Genomic DNA, 23633 nt, shown 5'->3' with positions numbered 1-23633 from the left:
AAGTCCACAGCTAGAAAGACTTATGCTAGCAAATGGAAACGTTTTTCTTGCTGGGCAGAGGCTAGGAACGTAGATCCTTTTTCAGCCCCAGTCCATGAAGTTTTGGAGTTCCTAGCACAACTTTTTCATTCTGGGTCCGCTTCTGCTACAGTCAGGGTTCAGTTGGTGGTCATTTCTAACTTTCATGTTTGGTCTAATTCAAACATGGTCTCATAAGCTCTGTAAAGCTTTTTTTAAGAGGGACTACTGTCCTTAGACCTCCAGTGAGAGATCCCCCTCCTCCTTGGGAACTTAATTTGGTACTAACCTCCTTAATTATGCCCACCTTTGAACCTGCAGCATCTTGCCCCATAAAGTTTCTATCTTGGAAAAATATTTTTCTGGTAGCTATTACTTCAGCCAGACGGGTCACTGAACTGCAGGCATTGTGTTCATCCTCCATACTTGGTTTTTCATAAGGAAAGGGTTGCTCTGAGGACTAATCCCTTGCCTTCTGAAAGTCTGCTCAGAGAACAATTTAAACCAATCTATAGACCTTCCTGTGTTTTTCCCTAACCACACCAGCAAGGCAGAATACAAATTACACCAATTGGGCGTTCATAGGCAATTGCATTTTTACTTGCATAGGACTAAAGATATAAGGAAGTTGGACCAACTATTCCTTTCCTACGCTCTAGGCAAACAAGGTTTCCCAGTTTCCAAAGTGGCCTTATCCAGGTGGTTGTCTCACATTATTACTTTCATTTATCAATTGAGAAAGAGTTGCCTATCAAACCAAAAGGTCATTCTACAAGGGCTTTGGCCACCTCTGTAGCCTTCCAATCTAGGTTGCCCATGGATTCTATCTGTGCAGCTGCTACTTGGGCAAATCCTCAAACCTTTATTTCTCATTACAAGCTAGATATGGTCTCCAGGAGCAGAGCTGACTTTGGTTCCACTGTTCTGAAGAGTCTGCTCCAATGAGCCGCCCAGGATTGTAGGTGCTAGGGACGCTGTCCCAACCAGCAAGAATGAAGGTGAGATGGACAACTTAACATAAAGAAGTTATGTACCTACCATAACGTTTCTGGCTAGTTGTCTTCATCTTGCCTTCTTTCTTGCATCCCACCCTCCGTCCCCCTGTCCTATTGGATTGAGCTGAGTGTTGTCTGGTTTGTTTCCTCTACTGAGACAGTATGACAGGTATGCGCAGCCGGTTTGTTTGGACAGGTTGATTCTCTGGCTGTGTCTGGCGTTCACTATTACAAATGAGATCTGGGTAGCTAGCGCTAGGCATTATGGGATAAGGGGTAGCCTTGAGCCAGTAAACCGCTCTCGAACTATAGAAGATGGCAGCGTTGGAGCCGAGGATCGGCTCCGATCCCAACCAGCAAGAAAGAAGGTGAGATGAAGGCCACTAACATGGAACATTATGGTAGGTACATAACTTCTTTTTACCTCAATTACCAGTCCTTCCTTTCTGTCCAAGGGTGCTTCAGAGTCTAATTTGAGTTGGCCCATTTATTTACAGTTTTTTTACAAATTTCAGTAACAAGTGTGAATATTTGCACCATTGTTTGGATGCTCAAAGACCACTCAGATTCTGTTTGGACTGAACCAGAAATTTCAGAAATCAAACCAACTTGGTGGTTTTCCAAAGCAAGACTTAAGCCGGTTTCCAAAGTGACCTTAATCCAGATGTTCTTCGTGTTTCACTGTTGCAGTCTTTACGTTTTCGAGTTTCAGAACCGAAGTCTTCAACTTAAAGCTAAGTACCCGTTGGGGAAACTTTTCTTGCTCCTTACCAGTGTCAGTAAAAGTTAATAATTGCATTACTTGTGGAAAACAAATACCTCATAAAGATTTTCATCTGTACTGTATTCCTTGCCTAGGCCCTGACCACAACGTACCTTGCTGTCGGTTTTGTACTTTACCAGCGCAGTATCCATCATCAGTGCATTTTTGCCTCTAAATATTTCAGTTCTCTATTTAGTTATCCAGAAATTGTCGGTTAGCCATCAGACTACTGGAATTTCGAAAAAAATGCAAAGATAGAGAGGCAGGCCGTTGAGGTCCAGAACTGACTGTTTCTCCTAAGCCAGTTGCCAGTTCGCTGGTACTCAGGTGCTTTCAAAGCCCCTGATAATACCCACTACTTCTGACTCGCAGGCCTCTACTGAGACCCATTCGGAGTCCGGTATGCCGCGAGATACTTCATCTATGGAACCCGCAGATGTCTCTACCTTGGATGGGTCCGGAGCCACTGTGCAGGCACCAGCTTCTGAGGGTGTTTTCAGGCCTACAGACTTGCATATCAAACCAACTCCACCATCACTACTAAGGTCTACACTATCTGTGTCAAAAAAAACTATGCCCAGGCCACATGTTCAGGCCCCTATGCCTAATAAATGGTCTAAATGTCTGAAGATCTAATTACTCTAATCAGGGATAGTTCCCCCCCCCCCCCTTTCTAAGAGGCCTAGGCCTGAGCTTGACTATGAATCTCCTGATCAGGATTGTTTCTCCAAATTCTTCTAATGACCTGGATCTGTCCATACCTACTTATGAGGATTTGGATGCAGAGGATTCCATTCCCTCTGCTTCCCCCCTGAGGATGTCTCTCTTGGTGAAACTTTACGTACCGTACGGGAGCTTTTCCACTGGAAAAGTCAGGATTTCTATGATTCAAAAAAGAGGCTTAGGGATTTTCCTCTTACCTCAGCATAGGCCTTTGGCTATACCTCCAGTACTAGACATTGTGTTTTCTATAGCCAGTATGGTCCCTGATTCTCTGACTCCAGCTCCTTGTAAACCAGATACTACAGGGTTCCAGAGTCCCAAAAGTTCCTTTTCAAAAATCCTGTTGCAGACCCAGAAACCATTTCTCATGGGCCTAAGGGCATTAAGGCTTCTGCTGCTAAAAATCCTATCCCTTCTGATAGAGACTTCAGGGCACTGGATAGATGGGGTGAAAAGGTTTATACTTCTGCAACCTTGGCAATCAGGGCTTTAAACTGCCAATTACATATGATAAAATATCAACAGCATATTATGGGACTGCTTAAACAGAAATTTTTTTCTGACTTTTGTGGAAAATAAAGATTTAGAGGATTTATAGCTTTCAGCTGAACTAGTTGGAAAACATACTTTGCAATGTGGTTTTGATTCTTTAGAGGCCTCTTGCAGGGCTGCTGTTACTGGGTCTGTGCTTAGAAGGCATGCTTGGCTTAAGGAGCAATCTCTGGCTGATCATGTTAAAGCAAAATTGGTGGATGCTCCTTAGGACTGCCTGTTTAGCAATAAGGCTGAATAAGTTCTAAAAAAGATGGAAGATAAAGCTATATCTATGCACACTGTGAAAGGTTTCTTACAAGTGCAACCTCCAAGATTTAGTAGGCACTGGCCTAAGAATTTGTCCTTTCCAGCTCCTTCCAGATCCACTCGAGCCAAACTCAGACACACCAAAAGCACCAGGTTTCAGTCCCAAGGGAATCTCAGAACTAAGCAATGGCGGGCCTCCACTTCCAAATCTGGAAATAACAAGACACCCCCCTATGGTAAACAGTCTCAATGACTTTCCTTTAAAATTATCAAGCACTTACCTTTTAGCTGCCCCTTTGGGGGAAAAGATTGCTCTACATGCAGAAAACTGGGAACTCATAACCCAGGACAAATGGGTTTTAAGTAGTGTCCCAAGGATACAGATTTTATTTCTACACTTTGCCAATACCAAACGAGTGGGCAGAGGCTCAGAAACAAGTACTTTCCCTCTTAAATATGGGGGCTTTTCAACTGGTACCAGAAGAGGAAAAGGGACAAGGTTTCTCTTCCAGGCTTTTCCCGTTACCCAGAAAAGACAAATCATGGCGTCCAGTTCTGGTCCGGCCTACTCTAAACACCTTTCTGGACATTCCAAAATTCAAGATACGGACTCTCTACCAGTTACTTCCTATGCTAGGCAAGGATGGCTGGTTGGCAGCTCTAGATTTAAAAGAAGCTTACCTGCATATCCCATTCAGGGAATCTTGCAGAAGATTTGTTCTAAAATGTAATAAATTATAAATATAATAATAATGATAATAGTGATAATAGTATATTATGTATGAATATGAGCTAAAATGTTAAAATGGTTCAAATTTGTTAAAATCATACTTAAAATATGATTTTAATTTAAGTACACTAGAAATAGAAACATAATCTTTAATGCCTGGCAAAGTACAAGCATTCAGCCTAAGTTGCCAGAGGCATTCCTTAGCTTCCAGTGTAACTTTTTCATCAACTCCCTTATGCACATTGTGTGGCATTCTGTCAATAATAAAAAAATAAGAATCTCTTAAAATTTGAACATTTAACACTATGGGTTGTATAAGGCACTGATGTTTGTGTTTTTATGACGTGTTCTCCTATACGTACTCTAAGCTTCCTGATGGTTTTGCCAACATAAAATGCTTGGCATGTGGAGCAAGTCGCTACGTATACAAACATAGTTGAATTGCAATTACAATGGCCTGGGCATCTGATTGTTTTACCAAAGTTTGTTATGGCAACGTATGGGCCATCATTAATGTATTTACAAACCTGGCATGCTCCACATTTACTCATTCTTTACCTTTTGAAATTGTCAATGTTGGTACTGGTTTCAAAAATATCTTTAAGGTTTCTACCTCTACTATAGGTGATCTTAGGATATGTACCCACCACTTCTAACAATTCTCCATTGCTACTAATAACACTGTTCCAAATTTCATGAATAATGCTCGCAGTTTCAGGAGATGTTTCATTGTATGGTAAAATAAGTGTCCTGTCTAGACTTGGCTTTTTTATCTTCCATTGTGTTACCAACACCAAATTTAATTATAGGTCTGTACAATGAATACCTTTTAACATTAATCTCTTTCTTGATATTAAATACTAAATCATTTGGATAACCCCTATCTAAAAACATATTGGATAGTTTTTCCATCTCTAAATTAAATACTTCATCATTACTAATAATTCTAGACAGCCTCACCATCTGGCCCTTAACTAAATTCTTCTTTTGGTAGTACAGATGACAGCTGTCAAAATGTAAAAAGGAATTTGAAAAAGTATTTTTCCTGAAAATATTGGATTGTATATTGTTTTGAAATGAGAAAACTATATCTAAAAATGCATAATCATTGTCATAAATTTGATTAGTGAATTTTAGAAAACTAGATGTCTTACCCAAAAATTCTACAAATTCAGCAAATTTGTCCTTACTTCCCTTCCAAACAATTAGTATATCATCCAAATATCGTAGATCAATTTTATTCCAAAAAGGGGATGTAAAAACATGCTCTGTCTCCCAGTGTGTTAAAACCAAGTTAGCATATATTGGGCACATCTTGCCCCCATGGCCACACCAGTTTTTTGTCTGTAGTATTCTTCATTCATGTATAAAAAATTGTTTTCAAGAACAATTTCCATCAATTCTGTCAATCTACATTTTGAGCCTTCCATACCACTAAATTTTAATAGAGTGGCCTCAGACATTACCAAACCTTCTATATGTGAAATTACTGTGAATAAATTCACTACATCTATTGTAGCCATAAAAACGTTAGGCCCAGATCTTTCCTTGCTTTGTCTTATCAAATCAAGACAGTGCCAGGAATCCTTTAACACGTGGAAGTTTACTAATTGCCTCCTTACAATGAAAATCTATATATGCACCAGTAGCCTCTGTCTTGGATCCCCTTGCAAAAACAATAAAATGAAAAGGGGGGGTTATGTATATTATGTATTTTAGGAATTCCGAAAATGGACTGAATAACCGAAAACTCAACTGATAAATAAAAAAAACTCGTCCTTGTTAATAATTCCGTCCATTAAATATTCATATAATAACCAATCAATCTTGGTGTATGCTCTATACATTTCACTATTACTTACTTTTTCGTAGGTGTTACTATCACCCAACATACTGGTCATCTTATTGTAGTAATCTGTATTTGTCATATGACTACACCCCCTCCGTTGTCAGGTTTCATAATTCTGTAGTTACCTGAGGTAGTCAATTCTCTCAAACAAAAAACTTCTACTGAGGTCAAGTTTTGCATATTGTATGTCTTTTTGGTTAGTAGTCTCCTAATCTGACTTTCACATAGTGTTTCAAAAATATGGATCATAAAATTCTGTGGGGGTATAAATGTACTACTACATTTTATAGTAAAGTTACCGGAATCACAAATATGATTAGTGTTTGAAAAAAAAGATTTTTAAATTCATTGTTCTAGTGTACAGTTTTAAATTAACACTTTGCCTATATCTAATTTAAAAGAAGGCACAAAGGTAAAACCTCTTCTAAATTGGGCTAAAGAATCCTTATCAAACTTTTTGTCTGTAAAATTATATAAACTAAAACCCCCTTCAGTAACAATGGAACAATAATTATCACTATCTACACTACGAGAAATTTCAACAGTTTCAAAATCAAATACTTGATGTCCATTCATTGTTATGTTGGTACAATTAATGTCAAGCAACTGAAGGGCATAATCTGGTATATTAAAATCATCTTAATCAGTTTGATCTACTGTAAAGCATGAACTTATCTGCCCCAAGAATTGGCTCTCTGTACTGTTCTGTTGTAATTTCTGCTCTGCTGATAATTGTGACTGCCATAATGCTCTCGTAACCGTTCTGATCTCCTGAGAGTGGGTTCTTGTAAAAAAAAAAAAAAAAAAAAAAAAAAAAACCCTGAACTTCCTCTTCAAAATTGTTTTCAACTCTATTTGATATCTCATTAGGAGGGGCTCCAGTCACTTCCAGGCACATGCTCTGTCTCCCAGTGTGTTAAAACCAAGTTAGCATATATTTGTTACAGACCTACAAGTCAATTCAAATGGAAAACGCATTTCTTGAAAGATCCGTGGAACTGGGACAAGTTCCCAAAGGACTATGTGTTTTCAGTCTACCTTATGGATGTTCTTCGTCTTCCCTTGCTGCAGTCCTGACTATTGGGTATAGTCCGCGTCCCAGTCGGCCCGAATATCAGAGTATAAGGCTGACGTCGGTCATGCGTCAGGGTACTAATGCGCATGACCGGCGTCATTTCCCAGTCTTTTGCCGCATGGTCCGATGCAGAAGCAATTTTGCGAGTGCAGGTTGGCGTTCTGAGATTTTCGGAGTTTCAGACCGAGTACAGAGTTGGCTAAGTAACCCGTTGGGAACATTTTGGTTTTTCTTGCCTCAGTATATTACGGATGTCAGAAAAAGTGAATAACTGTATTTCTTGTGGGAAGCAGATAGGATTATCATACATTGTGTATACCTTGTTTAGGGCCTGAGCACGACGTTGTTGGTTGCCGCTCTTGTGCTAGATTTAATAAGCGCACTATTAAGAGGAGGCTTGATTGTGCTAGGTTAGTGTTTGGGAAGCGTTGCAATTATACTATGCCGTCGGATGCTCCGACGCCTGCTTCATCTAAGAAGCGCAAGGACAAAACAGTGAAGTCTAGGGGTGAGGAACCGGCAGTCCCGGACGTCGGTCCTTCAGAAGGCTCAGGGGAGCCAGAGGTTTTGCCAGGAGTCTCTATGGAGTCTCAGGCAGATACTTTACTGTTACAGGATGTGCCCTCTCAGGAAGTAGGCCAGGCTGAGGGGGCTTCTCAGGTAACTGTTCTTCCCTCTCTTCCCAAGGTAGTTAGGGCCTCTCCTTCTGTTTCCAGGGCTTCTTTTAGAGGAAGGCCAAGTTCAGCTTCTGTAGGGGCTTCTCCTAGCATTTGGGGCTCTGTGCCTAAGAAACATATGCTTAAAATGGCTGAAGATTTGATTACTCTGATTAGAGGTTCTATGCCCGCACCTGATAAGAGGCCTAGGGTGGAACAGGAGTTTGATAGTTTTGAACAGTGTTCACAGGCTTCAGAGTCTTCTGTGGAAGACTTGCAAGAGTTTCCTGCTTATTCTGATTCTGATGTGGATGATTCCACTCCTTCAGCTTCTCCTCCTGAGGATTTTTCATTTTCAGAAACTCTTCACTCCATGAGGGAGCACTTTAAATGGGAAGGCCAAGATTACTCTGCCTCCAGAAAAAGGCTTGGGGAAATCTTGTTTTTGCCCCAGGATAGGCCCTTAGCAATTCCTCCTCTGTAGAATGTGGGGGAGGATGTTTTGCAGAGGCTTCTCTGTACCCTGATTCCTTCCCTCCTGTTCCTGATTACCCTGATAGATATTATAGGGTGCCGGCAGTTCATAACTATTTGTTTAAGAGTCCCAGACCCAGAAACTGTTTCTCAGGGGCCTAAAGGTGTTAAAGCTTCTGTTGTTAAAAATCCTGTACCCTCTGTTAAAGAGGCAAGGGCTTTGGATAGGTGGGGTAAGAAAGTATATACTTCTTCCACTCTGGCCATGAGGGCTTTGAATTGTCAATTTCATATGCTGAAATATCAGAATTATCTCCTTTCACAATTGAAATCTAAGGTGGATGCTTTATCTGAAGGTATTGAGTGTAAAGTATTGCTGGATTTGGTTCATGTGTCTGAACAAGTGGGTAAGCATTCTTTGCAGTGTGGTTTTGATGCTGTTCAGGCCTCCTCGAGGGTGGCTGCTACTAGTTCTGTTCTTCGCAGACATGCATGGTTGAAGGATCAGAATTTAGCTGAGCATGTTAAGACCAGGATTTTGGATGCTCCTTTACAGTCTGATGTGTTGTTTGGACCGCCTGTGGAAGTAGTTTTAAAGAAAATGGAGGACAAAGCTAAGTCTATGCAGACTGTTAAAGATTTTTGCAGGTGCAGCCTCGTTTAGTAGAAATTGGCCTGCTAAGGGGTGGACATATCCTGCTTATGGTTCCCAGTCTAGGGGTAGGTCTAGGCGTGGTAGGGGCAGGGCTCAAGGTTCTTTAGGCCTAGATCAGACAGTTCACCTGCTCAGACTTCTGGTGAGGGCAGGGGTCAGTCCTTTCGTAAGCAGAACCAATGACCTGCCTTTTCAGCTGCCAGTGGACTCTCGTCTGGCAGCTCCTTTGGGAGGAAGATTGTCTCTTTTCAAAGAAAATTGGGATTTAATCACTCAAGACAGATGGGTGCTGGATATCATTCATCACGGTACAGATTTTATTTCCACACAATGCCCCTTTCAAAGGCATGCCAGATGTTCCTCCTCCACAAAGAAAAGAGGCTCTCAAGCAAGTTTCTCAGTTACTCCAGATAGGGGCTATTCAGCCAGTCCCTGTGTCGGAAAGGGGCTTTTATTCTCGCCTGTTCCTAGTACCAAAGAAGGGAACACGTGGAGACCAATTTTGGATTTATCTATCCTCAACACTTATCTGGACATTCCCAAGTTCAAGATGTTGACGTTACAGCAACTGTTACCTCTGCTGGGCAAGGATCACTGGATGGTAACTTTGGATCTCAAGGAAGCTTACCTTCATGTGCCCATAAGGCTAAGTTGCAGAAAGTATCTGCGGTTTCAACTGGAGATTTTCATTATCAGTTCTCTGCATTGGCCTTTGGCTTATCTACTGGGCGCAGAGTATTCACAAAGGTTCTGGCTCCAGTGATAGCTTACTTCAGGCTTCAAGGCATTCAAATTTATCCTTACTTGGACGACTGCCTGATTCTGGCTCAAGGAAAAGAACACCTTCTACAGCATCTGGAATATGTCATAGCAGTGCTAAGATGCCTAGGGTATTCTGTGAACGAAATAAAGTCCAGTCTAGTACCCTCTCAAGACATGTGCTTTCTGGGTGTGAGACTGAATACAGCAGCCCAGATGGCCTTTTAACCCCGGACAAACAAAAGAGTCTGTCACTTTACTTCCATCAACTATCTCATCAGTCCGTGCTGACTGCAAGGACAGTCCTTCAAGCATTAGGGTTCATGGCATCTTGTATTCTGGTGCTTCCCAATGCCAAACTGCATATGAGGAAGCTGCAATGGTATCTCAAAATGTATGGACACAGCACTGCCAAGATTTGGACACTGTCATTCAAATAATACCTTGCCTTCAAAAGGAATTCTTGTGGTGGGCTCAGGAATGTCACCTAAACAAGGGACTCTCTGTGACCCGGCCAGAGGCGAGTCAGATTTTAACGACAGATGCCTCGGACACTGCTTGGGGAGCTCATCTAAATGGAAAGTGGATACAAGACAAGTGGCCTGCCAGACTACAGCATCTACATATCAACATGAAGGAGATGTTAGCAGTCCAGTTTGCATTGATGGCGTTCAAGGAGTTACTTCTTCCAGGGCAGGTGTTGATTCTGACAGACAACACAACTGTCATGTGGTACATCAACAAGCAAGGGGAACACATTCTTATCCTCTATGCAGGCAAGCAATGATTTTATGGGAGACTGCTAAGCCTGCAACTGACTCTTCAGGCAAGGTTTCTGCCAGGAGCACAGAACTCCCTAGCAGATGTATTAAGCAGACAAATCATGGATCCCCACAGTGGAAACTGGATCTTCATGTATTTCAGAAATTGACAGTGTCATGGGGAACTCCAGACATAGATCTGTTAAACTTCTCCACTAAACCACCAGCTGCCAAAGTATTGCACAAAGGGGTTTCATCACACAGCTTGGAAAGTGGATGCTCTGTCTTTCAGTTGGAAAAACCTTCATGTCTATGCTTTTCCACCTCTACCTCTTCTTCCAAAGGTATTACTAAAGGTCAGACAGGACAGGCCAAGGATGATTTTGATAGCTCCAGATTGGCCTCGGCAACACTGGTACCCACTTCTAAGGAGTCTTGTAAAGAAGCCTCCATGGCCTTTACCTCTGATTCCTCATCTGTTATCTCAGAAGGACGGTCATCTGCTCAATGTCAAGCTTCAATCTCTCCATCTCACAGCTTGGCATATTCTGTGTTGAATCATGGAAGGTCTCAGCTTCCTCAACAAGTTTTAAATGTGATTATGGAAGCTAGAAGGCCTAGTACTAGGAGGTGTAAAATGGAAGAGATTTTTATTTTGGTGTACAGCAAAGAATTTGGAGATTTCAGAGCCTAATTTGAGTGTGGCTCTTCAATATCTTACTGAATTATTGGACAAAGGTTTGTCTTTCTCTTCCATAAAGATTCATGCTGCAGCAATTTCAGCTCACTATGATTGTGACCCACCTTTGTTTTCGCATCCTTTGTTCAAGCAGTTTCTTAGAGGGGCAAGGAATATAAGAGAGCTCCTACTCCTGCTTAGGATCTCAATTTTGTGTTGGAAAAACTTACTCTACAACCTTTTGAGCCGGCAGCTACTGCTGAATTGAAATATTTGTCATGGAAGGCGGCTTTTCTGTTGGCTATTACTTCTGCAAGAAGGGTGTCTGAGTTGCAGGCCCTTATGGCAGTAGAGCCCTTTTGATTTTCCATAAGGACAGGGTATCATTACGTACTAATCCTTCCTTTATGCCTAAGGTGGTTTCTAGTGTGGCTTTAAACCAAACTATTCATTTGCCTACTTTTTGCAGATCCTCAAAATAAAGGGAAAAGATTTTGCACACTTTAGATGTACACAGGCAATTGCGTTATTATTTGAGCAGGACTAAAGATTTTAGACAGTCTCAGCAGTTACTTGTTTCTTTTGCTTTAAGTTCACAGGGCAAACCTGTGTCAAAACAAACTATTTCTAGGTGGATTGGCTTTTGCATTGCATTTTGTTATTCCCATCATGGCAAAGAGGTTCCAGCTGGGATTAGGCCTCATTCCACTAGGGCTACTGCCACTTCAACTGCATTTCTAAGGGGGGTGGCAACTAAGGATATTCTGGAAGCAGCTACTTGGAGTTCAGTGCATACTTTCTCTAGGCATTATCACCTGCCTATATACTCTAAGTCTAGAGCTGGTTTTGCCACAGCTGTTTTACAAGGCATGTTGTCAGCTCCTGCTACTTTATAATTTGCCAGCCTCCCTTACCTCTGCTTTGGGATTCTACCCAATAGTCAGGACTGCAGCAAGGGAAGACGAAGAACATAGTACAGTTTTGTACCTACCATAAATGTAGATGTTCGAGGATTCCCTTGCTGCAGTCTCCCTTCTTCCCCTCTGTGTTTCAGGGTGGTTGTGTAGGTGCCTTTACATGCTTATATTTTTTGTATATATATATTACTGTATATATTGTACATGTTTATTGGTGCAGGTTGTTTTTGGGACTTGTCTTTTTGGGTCTTCTGACATCTGGGGCAAGAAAAGACTGAGGAAATGACGTCGGTCATGCGCATTAGTACCCTGACGTACTGACGTCAGTCTAAACTCTGATATTGGCCGACTGGGACGCGGACTATACCCAATAGTCAGGACTGCAGCAAGGGAATCCTCGAACATCTACATTTATGGTAGGTACAAAACTGTACTTTTTAAAGAAGGTACTGTTTTATTTGATGAGTTAACTGAATTATTTGACAAAACTGGACTGGAACTTTTAAAGCTTGTTATACGTAACAACAGTCTTAAATTGGTATCTTTAAATGAACAACTGTTTGTTAGAAGTATAAAACAGGATTTGTTATATGAACATTAAAAATATTTTCTAAACAAAACTTGTTAAGACATGGACAAATTTGTCAATAAAGGGTTAGACATTAGAAATCATAAACTTAGTAGAGATACTTCTGATTATAAGAATAAGGTTTATACTCATTTTAAAGAATACAAGAACATGAAACGTAACATTACAACTACCAACGTTGGTTCTGGTAGAGAAGTGAATGGAGCCCCTCCTAATGAGATATTAAATAGTTGAAAACAATTTTGAAGAGGAAGGTCAGGGTTTTTTTTTTTTTTTTTTTTTTTAGAAAAACCACTCAGGAGATCAGAACGGTTACGAGAGCGTTATGGCAGTCACAATTATCAGCAGAGCAGAAATTACAACAGAACAGTACAGAGACCCAATTGTTGGCGCAGATAAGTTCATGCTTTGCAGTAGATCAAACTGATTAAGATGATTTTATTATACCAGATTATGCCCTTCAGTTGCTTGACATTAATTGTACCAACATAACAATGAATGGACATCAAGTATTTGATTTTGAAACAGCTGAAATTTCTCGTAGTGTAGATAGTGATCATTATCGTTCCATTGTTACTGAAGGGGGTTTTAGTTTATATAATTTTACAGACAAAAAGTTTGATAAGGATTCTTTAGCCCTATTTAGAAGAGGTTTTACCTTTGTGCCTTCTTTTAAATTAGATATAGGAAAACTGTTCATCAATTTAAAACTGTACACTAGAATATTGAATTTAAAACTCTTTTTTTCCAACAACACTAATCATATTTGTGATTCCGGTAACTTTACTATAAAACGTAGTAGTACATTTATACCCCCACAGAATTTTATGATCCATATTTTTGAAACACTATGTGTAAGTCGGATTAGGAGACTACTAATCAAAAAAAACATACAATATGCAAAACTTGACCTCAGCAGAAGTTTTTTGTTTGAGAGAATTAACTACCTCAGGTAACTACAGAATTATGAAACCTGACAATGGAGGGGGTGTAGTCATAATGACAAATGCAGGTTACTACAATAAGATGACCAATATGTTGGGTGATTGTAACACCTACGAAAAAGTAAGTAAGTGAAATGTATAGAGCATACACTAAGATTGATTGGTTATTATATGAATATTTATTGGACGGAATTATTAACAAGGACGAGTTTTTTTTATCAGTTGAGTTTCCGGTTATTCCGTCCATTTTCAGAATTCCTAAAATACATAAGAATGTACAATAACCCCCCTTTTCGTCCTGTTGTTTCTGCAAGGGGATCCAAGATGGAGGCTATTGGTGCATATGTAGATTTTCATTGTAAGGAGACAATTAGTAAACTTCCACATGTGTTAAAGGATTCCTGGCACTGTCTTGATTTGATAAGACAAAGCAAGGAAAGATTTGGGCCCAACGTTTTTATGGCTACAATAGATGTAGTGAATTTATTCACAGTAATTCCACATATAGAAGGTTTGAAAATGTTTGAGGCCACTCTCTTAAAGTTTAGTGGTATGGAAGGCTCAAAATGTAGATTCTTGACCGAATAGATGGAAATTGTTTTTGAAAACAATTTTTTATACATGAATGAAGACTACTATAGACAAAAAACTGGTGTGGCCATGGGGGCAAGATGTGCCCCAATATATGCTAACTTGGTTTTAACACACTGGGAGACGGAGCATGGTTTTACATCCCCTTTTTGGAATAAAATTGTTTATCTACGATATTTGGATGATATACTAATTGTTTGGAAGGGAAGTAAGGACGAATTTGCTGAATTTGTAGAATTTTTGGGTAAGACATCTAGTTTTCTAAAATTCACTAATCAAATTTATGACCATGATTGTGCATTTTTAGATATAGTTTTCTCATTTCAAAATAACAATATACAATCCAATATTTTCAGGAAAAATACTTTTTCAAATTCCTTTACATTTTGACAGCTGTCATCCGTCTTCCAAAAGAAGAATTTAGTTAAGGGCCAAGATGGTGAAGCTGTCTAGAATTATTAGTAATGATGAAGTATTTAATTTAGAGATGGAAAAACTATCCAATATATTTTTAGATGGGGGTTATCCAAATGATTTAGTATTTAATATCAAGAAAGAGATTAATGTTAAAAGGTATTCATTATACAGACCTATAATTAAATTTGGTGTTAGTAACACAATGGAAGATAAAAAAGCCAAGTCTAGACAGGACACTTTTATTTTACCATACAATGAAACATCTCCTGAAATTGCGAGCATTATTCATTAAATTTGGAATAGTGTTATTAGTAGCAATGGAGAATTATTAGAAGTGGTGGGTACATATCCTAAGATCACCTATAGTAGAGGTAGAAACCTTAAAGATATTTTTGAAACCAGTACCAACATTGACCATTTCAAAAGCTCAAGAAATGAGTAAATGTGGAGCATGCCAGGTTTGTAAATACATTAATGATGGCCCATACGTTGCCATAACAAACTTTGGTAAAACAATCAGATGCCCAGGCCATTGTAATTGCAATTCAATTATGGTTGTATACTTAGCGACTTGCTCCACATGCCAAGCATTTTATGTTGGCAAAACCATCAGGAAGCTTAGAGTACGTATAGGAGAACACGTCGGAGATGTAAAAACACACAAAAACACCAGTGCCTTATACAACCATAGTGTTAGATGTCCAAATTTTAAGAGATTCTTATTTTTTATTATTGACAGAATGCCACACTATGTGCGTAAGGGAGGTGGTGAAAAAGTTACTCTGGAAGCTAAGGAATGCCTCTGGCAACTTAGGCTGAATGCTTGTACTTTGCCAGGCATTAATGATTATGTTTCTATTTCTAGTGTACTTAAATTAAAATCATATTTTATTTAAGTATGATTTTAACAAATTTGAACCATTTTAACATTTTAGCTCATATTCATACATAATATACTATTATCATTTTTATCATTATTATTATAGTTATAATTCATTACATTTTAGAACAGATATCCAGTATTGGAATAGTTTAAAATTGAATAATTGTTATTTATTTATTTACAAGTATATAAATTTACACCAAGTATATTAAGAAAGTAGAAATGTAGATGTATTTATACTATATATTATTTAATTCATATTTAAGTATGCATTTACTATATCTAAACCTTGAGATTTTTGTATGTTTGTGACTGTTCATTTTTTAACCTTTCCTATCTATTTACTGTTTATCAAACATTTATTTGAAAAACAACTGTTAGATTTTATTTATTGTTCACAGTATTGGACATTTGGGGGCTTAGATGAATTTTAGTGTTCCTTCAGTAATAATTATGCAATTATACTATTATTCAATTAATTTATCATTTAATTTAAAGTATTTAAAGGATGGCTTTCATTTTAAAGAATTTGTACTCTGAAGATGCTCTTTATGATGTTGGGTGAAAGTGCTTAGTACGGAGATATTTTTGTTGACGTATCACCGTTTTTATTACATTTTATCATTAAAAAGTTGCATCAACAAACCAGTTTTTAACGGTTTATTGAGTGGCTTGTTAGCTTACTAGTCGTTCAATTATATATTTAATCTTGCAGAAGATACCTATGCTTCAAAGCAGGCTACTTGCATTATCAGTTCTCTGCACTGCCCTTTGGCTTGTCTACTGCGCCCAGGGTATTCACAAAGTGCCTGGCTCCAGTAATTGCTTTTGCAGGCAGAAATATTCAAATATATCCATACCTGGACGATTGTCTAATTCAGGCAGAAAACCAGACCATACTTATAAATCATCTGGCGTTTGTAAAAGGGTTCTAACTTGTCTAGGGTACACCATAAATGAAAAGAAATATCAATTGGTACCTTCTGAACAGGTTACTTTCCTGGGTGCAAGCTTGAATACAACTGCCCAGATGGCTTTCCTCATGCCAGAAAAGCAAATTCATTTGGTAACTTTCTTCAGTTAAGTGGCCACAAAAACCCTGCTATCTGCAAGTCAAATACTGCAAGCCTTGGGGTTCATGGCCTCCTGCATTCTTCTAATCCGATATGCAAGACTGCATAAGAGGAAACTTCAATGGTACTTAAGAAGTCTATGGAGTCAACATTGTCACAGCCTGGAAACAATGCTTCCCATCATACCTTGCCTACATCTAGAGTTCCTATGGTGGGCAGAGGCATGCTACCAAAACAAGGGACTGCCATTCACACTACCCCCTGCCGCCCAAACCCTAACTACAGATGCATCAGACTATGCATGGGGGGGGCTCACCTGTCAGGGAAGTGCATTCAGGGCAAATGGAGTCCAAATCAAATGCACCTGCATATCAATCAAAAAGAAATGTTAGCTGTACAGAATTCTCTGACCGCCTTTAAGGATTACATTCATCCAGTACAGCTTATGGTAAAGACGGACAAAACCGCGGTTATGTGGTACATAAACAAGCAGGGAGGTACACATTCCTACCCCCTCTACAGACAAGCCATGGCATTGTGAAACATGGCCTTGAGTTACAAAGTGCAAATACAAGTTCAATTCCTGCCTGGAAAACTGAATACACTGGCAGACGGACTAAGCAGAAATCTCATGGACCCACACGAGTGGAAACTGGTACCACGGATTTTCAACATGTTGACAAGCAAATGGAGGAGCCCAGGCATAGACCTCTATCAGTCTACGCCTTTCCCCCTCTGCCTCTGCTCTCCAAAGTTCTGTTAAGTCAAACAGGGCAAACCAAAAAAGATTTTGATTGCTCCAGACTGGCCACACCAACACTGGTACCCACCAGTGTCACAAATTTCTCCATGGCACCTGCCTCAGACACCTTCCTTACTGTCTCAGCAGGAGAACCAAATTCTGCACCCTCAACTCCCAACATTGAACCTTGCAGCTTGGCTAATCACTTAAATTCACCCTTAGCATCCCTCAGCAAACCTGTGATGGATGTCATCTTGGCGAGAAGACCTAGTACTAGAAAATATTATGCTGACAAATGGAAAAGATTCTGTGCCTGGAATCTATCTCAAGGGATGAGCACAGCAGTGCCTAATTTACCTCAGATTTTGCAATACTGAACTGAGATGTTTCACAAGGGCCTGTCTTTTTCCTCCATTAAAATCCACGCCTCAGCCATTTCAGCTCATTATAACACAGAACCTCCCCTCTTCTCTCATCCACTGCTCAAGCAGTACCTCAGAGGGGCCAAAAACTTGAGACCACCCAAGAGAGCTCCAACCCCTGCCTGGGACCTTTAACTTTGTATTGGAGAAACTCACTCTACCTCCTTTTGAGTCAGCTGCTACTGCAGACTTAAAATTTCTTTCTTGGAAAACAACCTTCCTTTTAGCAATCACTTCATCTAGAAGGATATCTGAATTACAGGCCCTTATGGCAGTAGAGCCTTTCATCATTTTTCATGAGGACAGGGTGTCCCTCGGGACCAATCCATCCTTCATGCCCAAGGTGGTATCCAGTGTGGCTCTTAATCAGGCCAGTCATTTGCCAGCTTTCTTTCTTTCACAATCCACAGATCAAAGGGAATGGTTTCTACATTTATTGGATGTGCACAGACAACTTAGATTCTACTTGGACAGGACTAAACTTCAAAGAAAATCTGAACTGGTAGCATTTGCTGCAGGGTCAGAGGGAAAGGCTATTTCAAAACAAACCATTTTTAAATGGATAAGCCATTGCATTCATTTCTGCTATAAGCACCATGGAAAACCTAACCCCCAGGGGATCAGTTCTCATTCCACCAGGGCTGCATCTACGTCTGCAGCTTTTCTCAGAGGTGTTCCTACCCAGGGATATTATAGAAGCTGCTACTTGGAGTTCAGTCCATACTTTCACCAAGCATTATCATTTATCAATTTTCTCTAAATCCAGAGCTGGCTTTGCCATTGCTGTCTTGCAGGGCCTTATAGCTGTTCCTAATGCTGTATAAATCCATCCTCCCAACCATAGCTTTGGGAATCTACCCAAATGTAATGACTGCAACAGTGAAACATGAAGAACATAGTGCAGTTGTGTACACTTACCATAAATGTAGATGTTCGAATGTATTCACTGTTGCAGTCCTGGTTACCCTCCCGCCCCCTGTTTTTCTCTGACTATGCCTGTACTTTGTCACTATGCTTAAAAGCCTTTTTGGTGCATTTGCTTTTGGTTGGAGATGTATTTTTGTGTGTTAACATTTTATTTTGCTCCCCATTCGGGGGTCATGTGACATCTGGGGCAAGAAAAACTGAGGTAATGACGTCTGCTGCGTGTTTTATACCCATGACGACCTGACATCATGGAAGAAGGGACAGCAACCGACGCAGGACCCAAGACTTTGTTAATCAGGCCGACTGAGGGCAACCTGCCAGCGGATTACCCAAGTGTAATGACTGCAACAGTTAATACACTCTAACATCTACATTTTTGGTAAGTGTACACAACTGTACTTTTTGTTTCCTTTGCATTCTCCCAGAAAGGAGCATAGGGCTTATTCCAGAAGAGTGGTGGCTACTTTAACTCCATTTTTTGTTCAGGCTGCTGTTGATTTGCGCTGCAGCATTTTGGTCTAACACTGTCCCATTAGAAGCTAGGCATCCAGTGTGGGTCTAGGGCTTTTGTTTCCACTTTAGTGGAATGTTCCATCCTAAGGCCACCCTGGGGTTGTTACTGTCTTGGGGCTTTGTCCCACAGGTTAAGATGGATGAAACAGAATACATTGCATATTATAGTTATGCGCTCACCATAATTTTTTCCCAATTGTTTTCAGCCATCCCTCCATTTGTGCCCTATTCAAATTGTCACCATTGTTTTTCACTCCTGACTTGCCGTGTATACTTAACTCGACGCGGTGTGTGAGGGCCCTTGTACAACACTCTGCTTATTTTCTCCATAACTTTTATTTTCCCTTGGTCCATGTTTCTAGAAGCATTTGTGGGGCAAACCCGATTGGAGGCAAGGCAAGTAGAACAGGGAGTTGCAGGCCAGACAAGGCTGAGCCTTTAGACTGAAGACTGAGTGCGCCAGCCTTGGATCACAGTCTGATCCAATAACCCAGAGTTTGAGAGACTGAAGGGAAAACATGTGTTTTGGTTAAGTACATTACATTTGTTTAATGTAGTCTGTAGTGGACTAGTGTGCTATTACTTGCCTGGAAACATCCTGTTTTCTATGACCCCAAATTGACACATTGTCTCAATATGACAAATACTGGCTGTACATTCGTTTACCTGCGAGGTGTGTAGTACTGTTCTGTTACAGCTGCGGCATGGTTTGGTCATTAGTTTTATGTTCCTAAATTGTCTTAAACATTTATCAGGCTATTTCTTCAACCTTATGTTTTTGATGTCAAATTCTTCATCTTGTGTTACTTTGTTCTTTTGCAGTAACTGGCCTTTTGACTTCCTCCTCCTCTTGGATTCTTAAGAATGACTGTTTTTTATAGTAGTAGTATGGGGCTGTTTGGTATGCTCCAACTGGTCTATCTGGGCACTGGGAGTGGATAAGAGAATGGCTAGGCCCAGCAATTTTAGTTATTGAAAATAAAATCTTGTTTTAAAAAAGCATTTTTATTGTTGCCTTACACTTTGTTAGAAATAAATATTCCATCAATCAAAACATTCAAGATCTTGCTACTTCACTGTCCATATCCAATTTTTGTATCTTCAGAAACTTGACTATTTGTTACTAATACTGTAGTTTTCAGCAATTACTGTTTGCTTTTTTTATGTAATGGTCTCGAAAGCATTGACTATAATTTTTTTGTGTTTGGGTTTGGGGGTTGTGTGCATGTTCTCTGTACTGGCAACAATTGTGAATGTGTTTTGTTAGCCTTTACTGGTGAACTGCAAATAGAATACCCCAAGTAAGAATTTTTTGAGTAGAGGGTTTACTGATAGATGTATTGCACATTCTTTTACTCTATCTGCAGCAGATGGAGGAGGGAGAGGGCTTCTCTATTTTTCAGAAATTTGTGATACTACTAATTCTAATGTGATTCACAACTGCAATGGTAACAAATGTAGTTTTATTTTTTTTCATTAGTTGCAAGCCATGTTTGCGACGTTTTTTTTTTTTTTTGTATTTTCTGGCATATATTGACATCATATCAGCACATTTTAGATTGCGTAGGTTCTACCCCTAGTTTTTCTTTTAAGAGTAGGAAATCACTGAAGAGACTTCTCAGTTATGATAACAAATCCCCTGGCATACTTAATTCACAAAGACTAAGTACTTTTAGTTGCAGGAATTGCAATTATTGTTCTTGTATGGAGAACAGTAATTGTTTTGTTCATCCCAGTTTGAATAGAACATTTAAGTTTACATGTTATGCTGATTACTAAATATACTAAGTTGACACTTGAACAAAAGTGTAAGTTGTGCTCTGTATTCTCTGTGGAGAAGATGAACTGCTGCCTAAGGGAGAGGGTTTGTGCATCTTTTTGCCATACGTAGATATGATTTGAGTAATGCTTTGTATAGATACGCATCTTGTGAACATACAATCAGCATTTGTACATTTTTGCTGTTGCGGTTTAAGCAAGATTTCTGTTTAGGATACATTTCTAACAAAACAGAGTTGAAGTGCGGTGGATTCTTTCCCTGATAAGATTGAAAGGAAAGGATTTGGATTTAATGATGGTGTTTGTTTAAAAGCTCAGTTGCGGTCACATGGGTTGTTTGTGATGCGGGTAGATACATTGCATTTGTTTGACAGTTGTATTTTTTTATGGTCTGAAGAAGCATAGTTTGTGATGTGAAAGCGCTAACCTACTTTTATGTGTTTTTAAGTGGTAAAGTTTTATTAATCGGCCATACGTATTCTTCATTTTGTAAATTTTTTTACAAATAGAATAAGCTTAGCCAGTTGGCTTCACTTTAAATAATGTACAATGGAATGTAATCCACAAAGGGGGTCAGAGTGTTACTGTTTACTTTTATGTAGCATGTCTGAGTGTTTATTGCATCACTTTTCGGAAATGTTCTTTTTAGCTGAAATGTCTGTCTTTGATGGTTGAAGTGTAGCCTGATGGGAGTTGTCTTAAGTTCTACTTTGAAAAAAGCTGTTTAACTTTCTTCACTTAAAAGCTACTTGATTGGAAGTTTTATGTATTGCTGTCTTTTTCAGGGAGGTGGTGGACACGATGGTGCGACACTTCAAGATGCAAATCTTTGGAGACAGGCAGCCGGGTTATGATGGCAAAAGAAACATGTACACAGCTCATCCTCTGCCTATTGGACGTGACAGGGTAAGTGAACACTTTATTTTATTGCTGTAAAACTCTACCTTTAATAATACAAGTTAATGTGCAACAAAAAAATAATGCCCAAAATATTTGATAAGCCGCAGTGACACCTCCTAAGTAGCTTATCTTTCAAGTATCTACTTTAATTTAGGCAATTCCATGGTACAGAGATGCAAGCCATGACTGAGATTGTGGAGACCAGTATTTTATAAGTGGGTCCACTCCATGAAGTGTTGTTGGGGAAGGTAGAACTTTTGCTGAATGTTTTTTGGGGGAAGATTAGGGGTTTCCCAGTAGGCCTACGGCACAAGGTGGAGACTGCTGTGTAAGTAAGGGAAATACACTGGCAGTTTGACTTGCAGACATAGTTGTACTCTAACAAATTACTACAAGAGTGGGTGAAACAAAGATTTAGGGTATTACATTTCTTTAACAAGAATGACAGCTCACCCTATCCCAAAATTTTCTAAGCTTGGCAACATAGCTTTGGCCAGCAATTGGAGAATTAATTTGTCCAAAATGATGCAAAGGAGATTGATTGTCTTTTATGAGCATTTAAATATGTTAATTTTAATTTGTAGTCCTGTGCCATTAGAGACTTGACAAACAGCCAGCACAGAATGTGTGGTTTAAACACAATTTAATGTGCAAGATACATAATGGTTGAAGGGACAAGAATCCCAACTTCCAAACCAAACTGGTTAGATGGCATTCTTCAGTGGAATATAGAGCAAAACACAGAACCAAAAGGCCCTTCTTATAAAGCAAAGGCAGAGCCCAACAGACATTCCTATTGGTTAATTCATAAGTATTCATTCAAACCAGGAGGGGAAAGCCTCCCTAGTTTAATAATTCATTTTTTCTCCTTAGTGTTCAAAACACTGTGCCAACCAACTTTATCCCTACAATTCCCTGTAATATGATCAATAATGGTAAATCTGAATACCGAAATATTGTGTACAAGTGTGTTTGTATAGGGCATTCGAAGGTGTTTTGAGTCTAATATCACTCGTGTTCCCCTATTCTGAGTTTCAAAGGTCTCGATATTTGGCGCACATAAAATGCAGAGCATGTACAAGTCGCCAGATAAATCACCCAACTTGTACTGCAATTGGCCAAAAAAGAAATATTGTATACTGCAGATGTATTCTTGCTGCTAAATTTGTTTGTCTTGTTTACCTGATGGCAAAGTGAACAATGACCACAAGGGGACACATCCCCTCAATATATCTCCTGTCAATGTTCTTTGATACGGAGCATTCTCCCTGTAGTTCAATGTCTTATAGTGGCTGAAAAGTGAACCCAAGGTGCGGCCCCTACGGAAAGAAAAAGCACATGCATCATCCAAATGATCAGACAATGTGTTCCGCCAGCAGAATATTCCAATGTCTGTGAATAATTTTCATAAAAGATTTAGTGTTCCTGCCGTACATGGTAACCAGTTTCACTTTGGTCTCAGTATCTGATGAGTCTTTATGATGTTCCAGTAACCCAGCTCTGTCCTGATTGGAAGCAAATTGGCTGGCCGTACTTATGTCACCTGCTCTGTACCCCTATCCTTAAATCTATGAATTAGATCCTGCCTGTAATGGCTAAATGAGAAGGAATTGGAACAGATCCTCTTTACCCTCAAAAATTGTGATTTAGGGATGTTTCTGATATGTTGTGGGTGGAAGCTAGTAGCATGCAGGCAAGAATTGTATTGAGGAATTGTCCTATATATCTGAGTTTCCAGAGTATTATCCAAGTTCCGACTAGCTAATACATCTAGAAAAGTAATCTCTGTCTTACTGAAATTGACCTTAAACTCTATGCCCCATGTGTTCTCATTTAGGTAATCAACAAACTCCTGCAAAAAGATCCCATCCGACCTCCACACCAACCAAAAATCAAGATACCGCCTCCATACATCAGTCTCATTAAAATACAAATTATGGGAGGCATTATAAACCAATTCCTCCTCTAAATAAGCCATAAACAGATCAGCATATATAT

At 39.5% G+C, this 23633-nt stretch overlaps 1 protein-coding gene across 1 annotated transcript in view; it reads left to right on the top strand.

Moving 5' to 3' along the window:
- Window positions 1–23633, top strand: part of AGO4 (argonaute RISC component 4) — a gene marked incomplete in the record, with an annotated part of 1401134 nt that overhangs the window by 296938 nt on the left and 1080563 nt on the right. Inside the window, 1 exon segment of the mRNA XM_044059958.1 lies at window positions 21521–21641. Coding sequence (XP_043915893.1) covers window positions 21521–21641 — 121 coding nt within the window.

Source organism: Protopterus annectens, chromosome 1.part2 (genome assembly GCF_019279795.1).
Source record: "Protopterus annectens isolate FY-2018-M chromosome 1.part2, PAN1.0, whole genome shotgun sequence".
NCBI lineage: Eukaryota > Metazoa > Chordata > Ceratodontiformes > Protopteridae > Protopterus > Protopterus annectens.
This window is presented reverse-complemented; position numbering and strand designations above follow the sequence as displayed.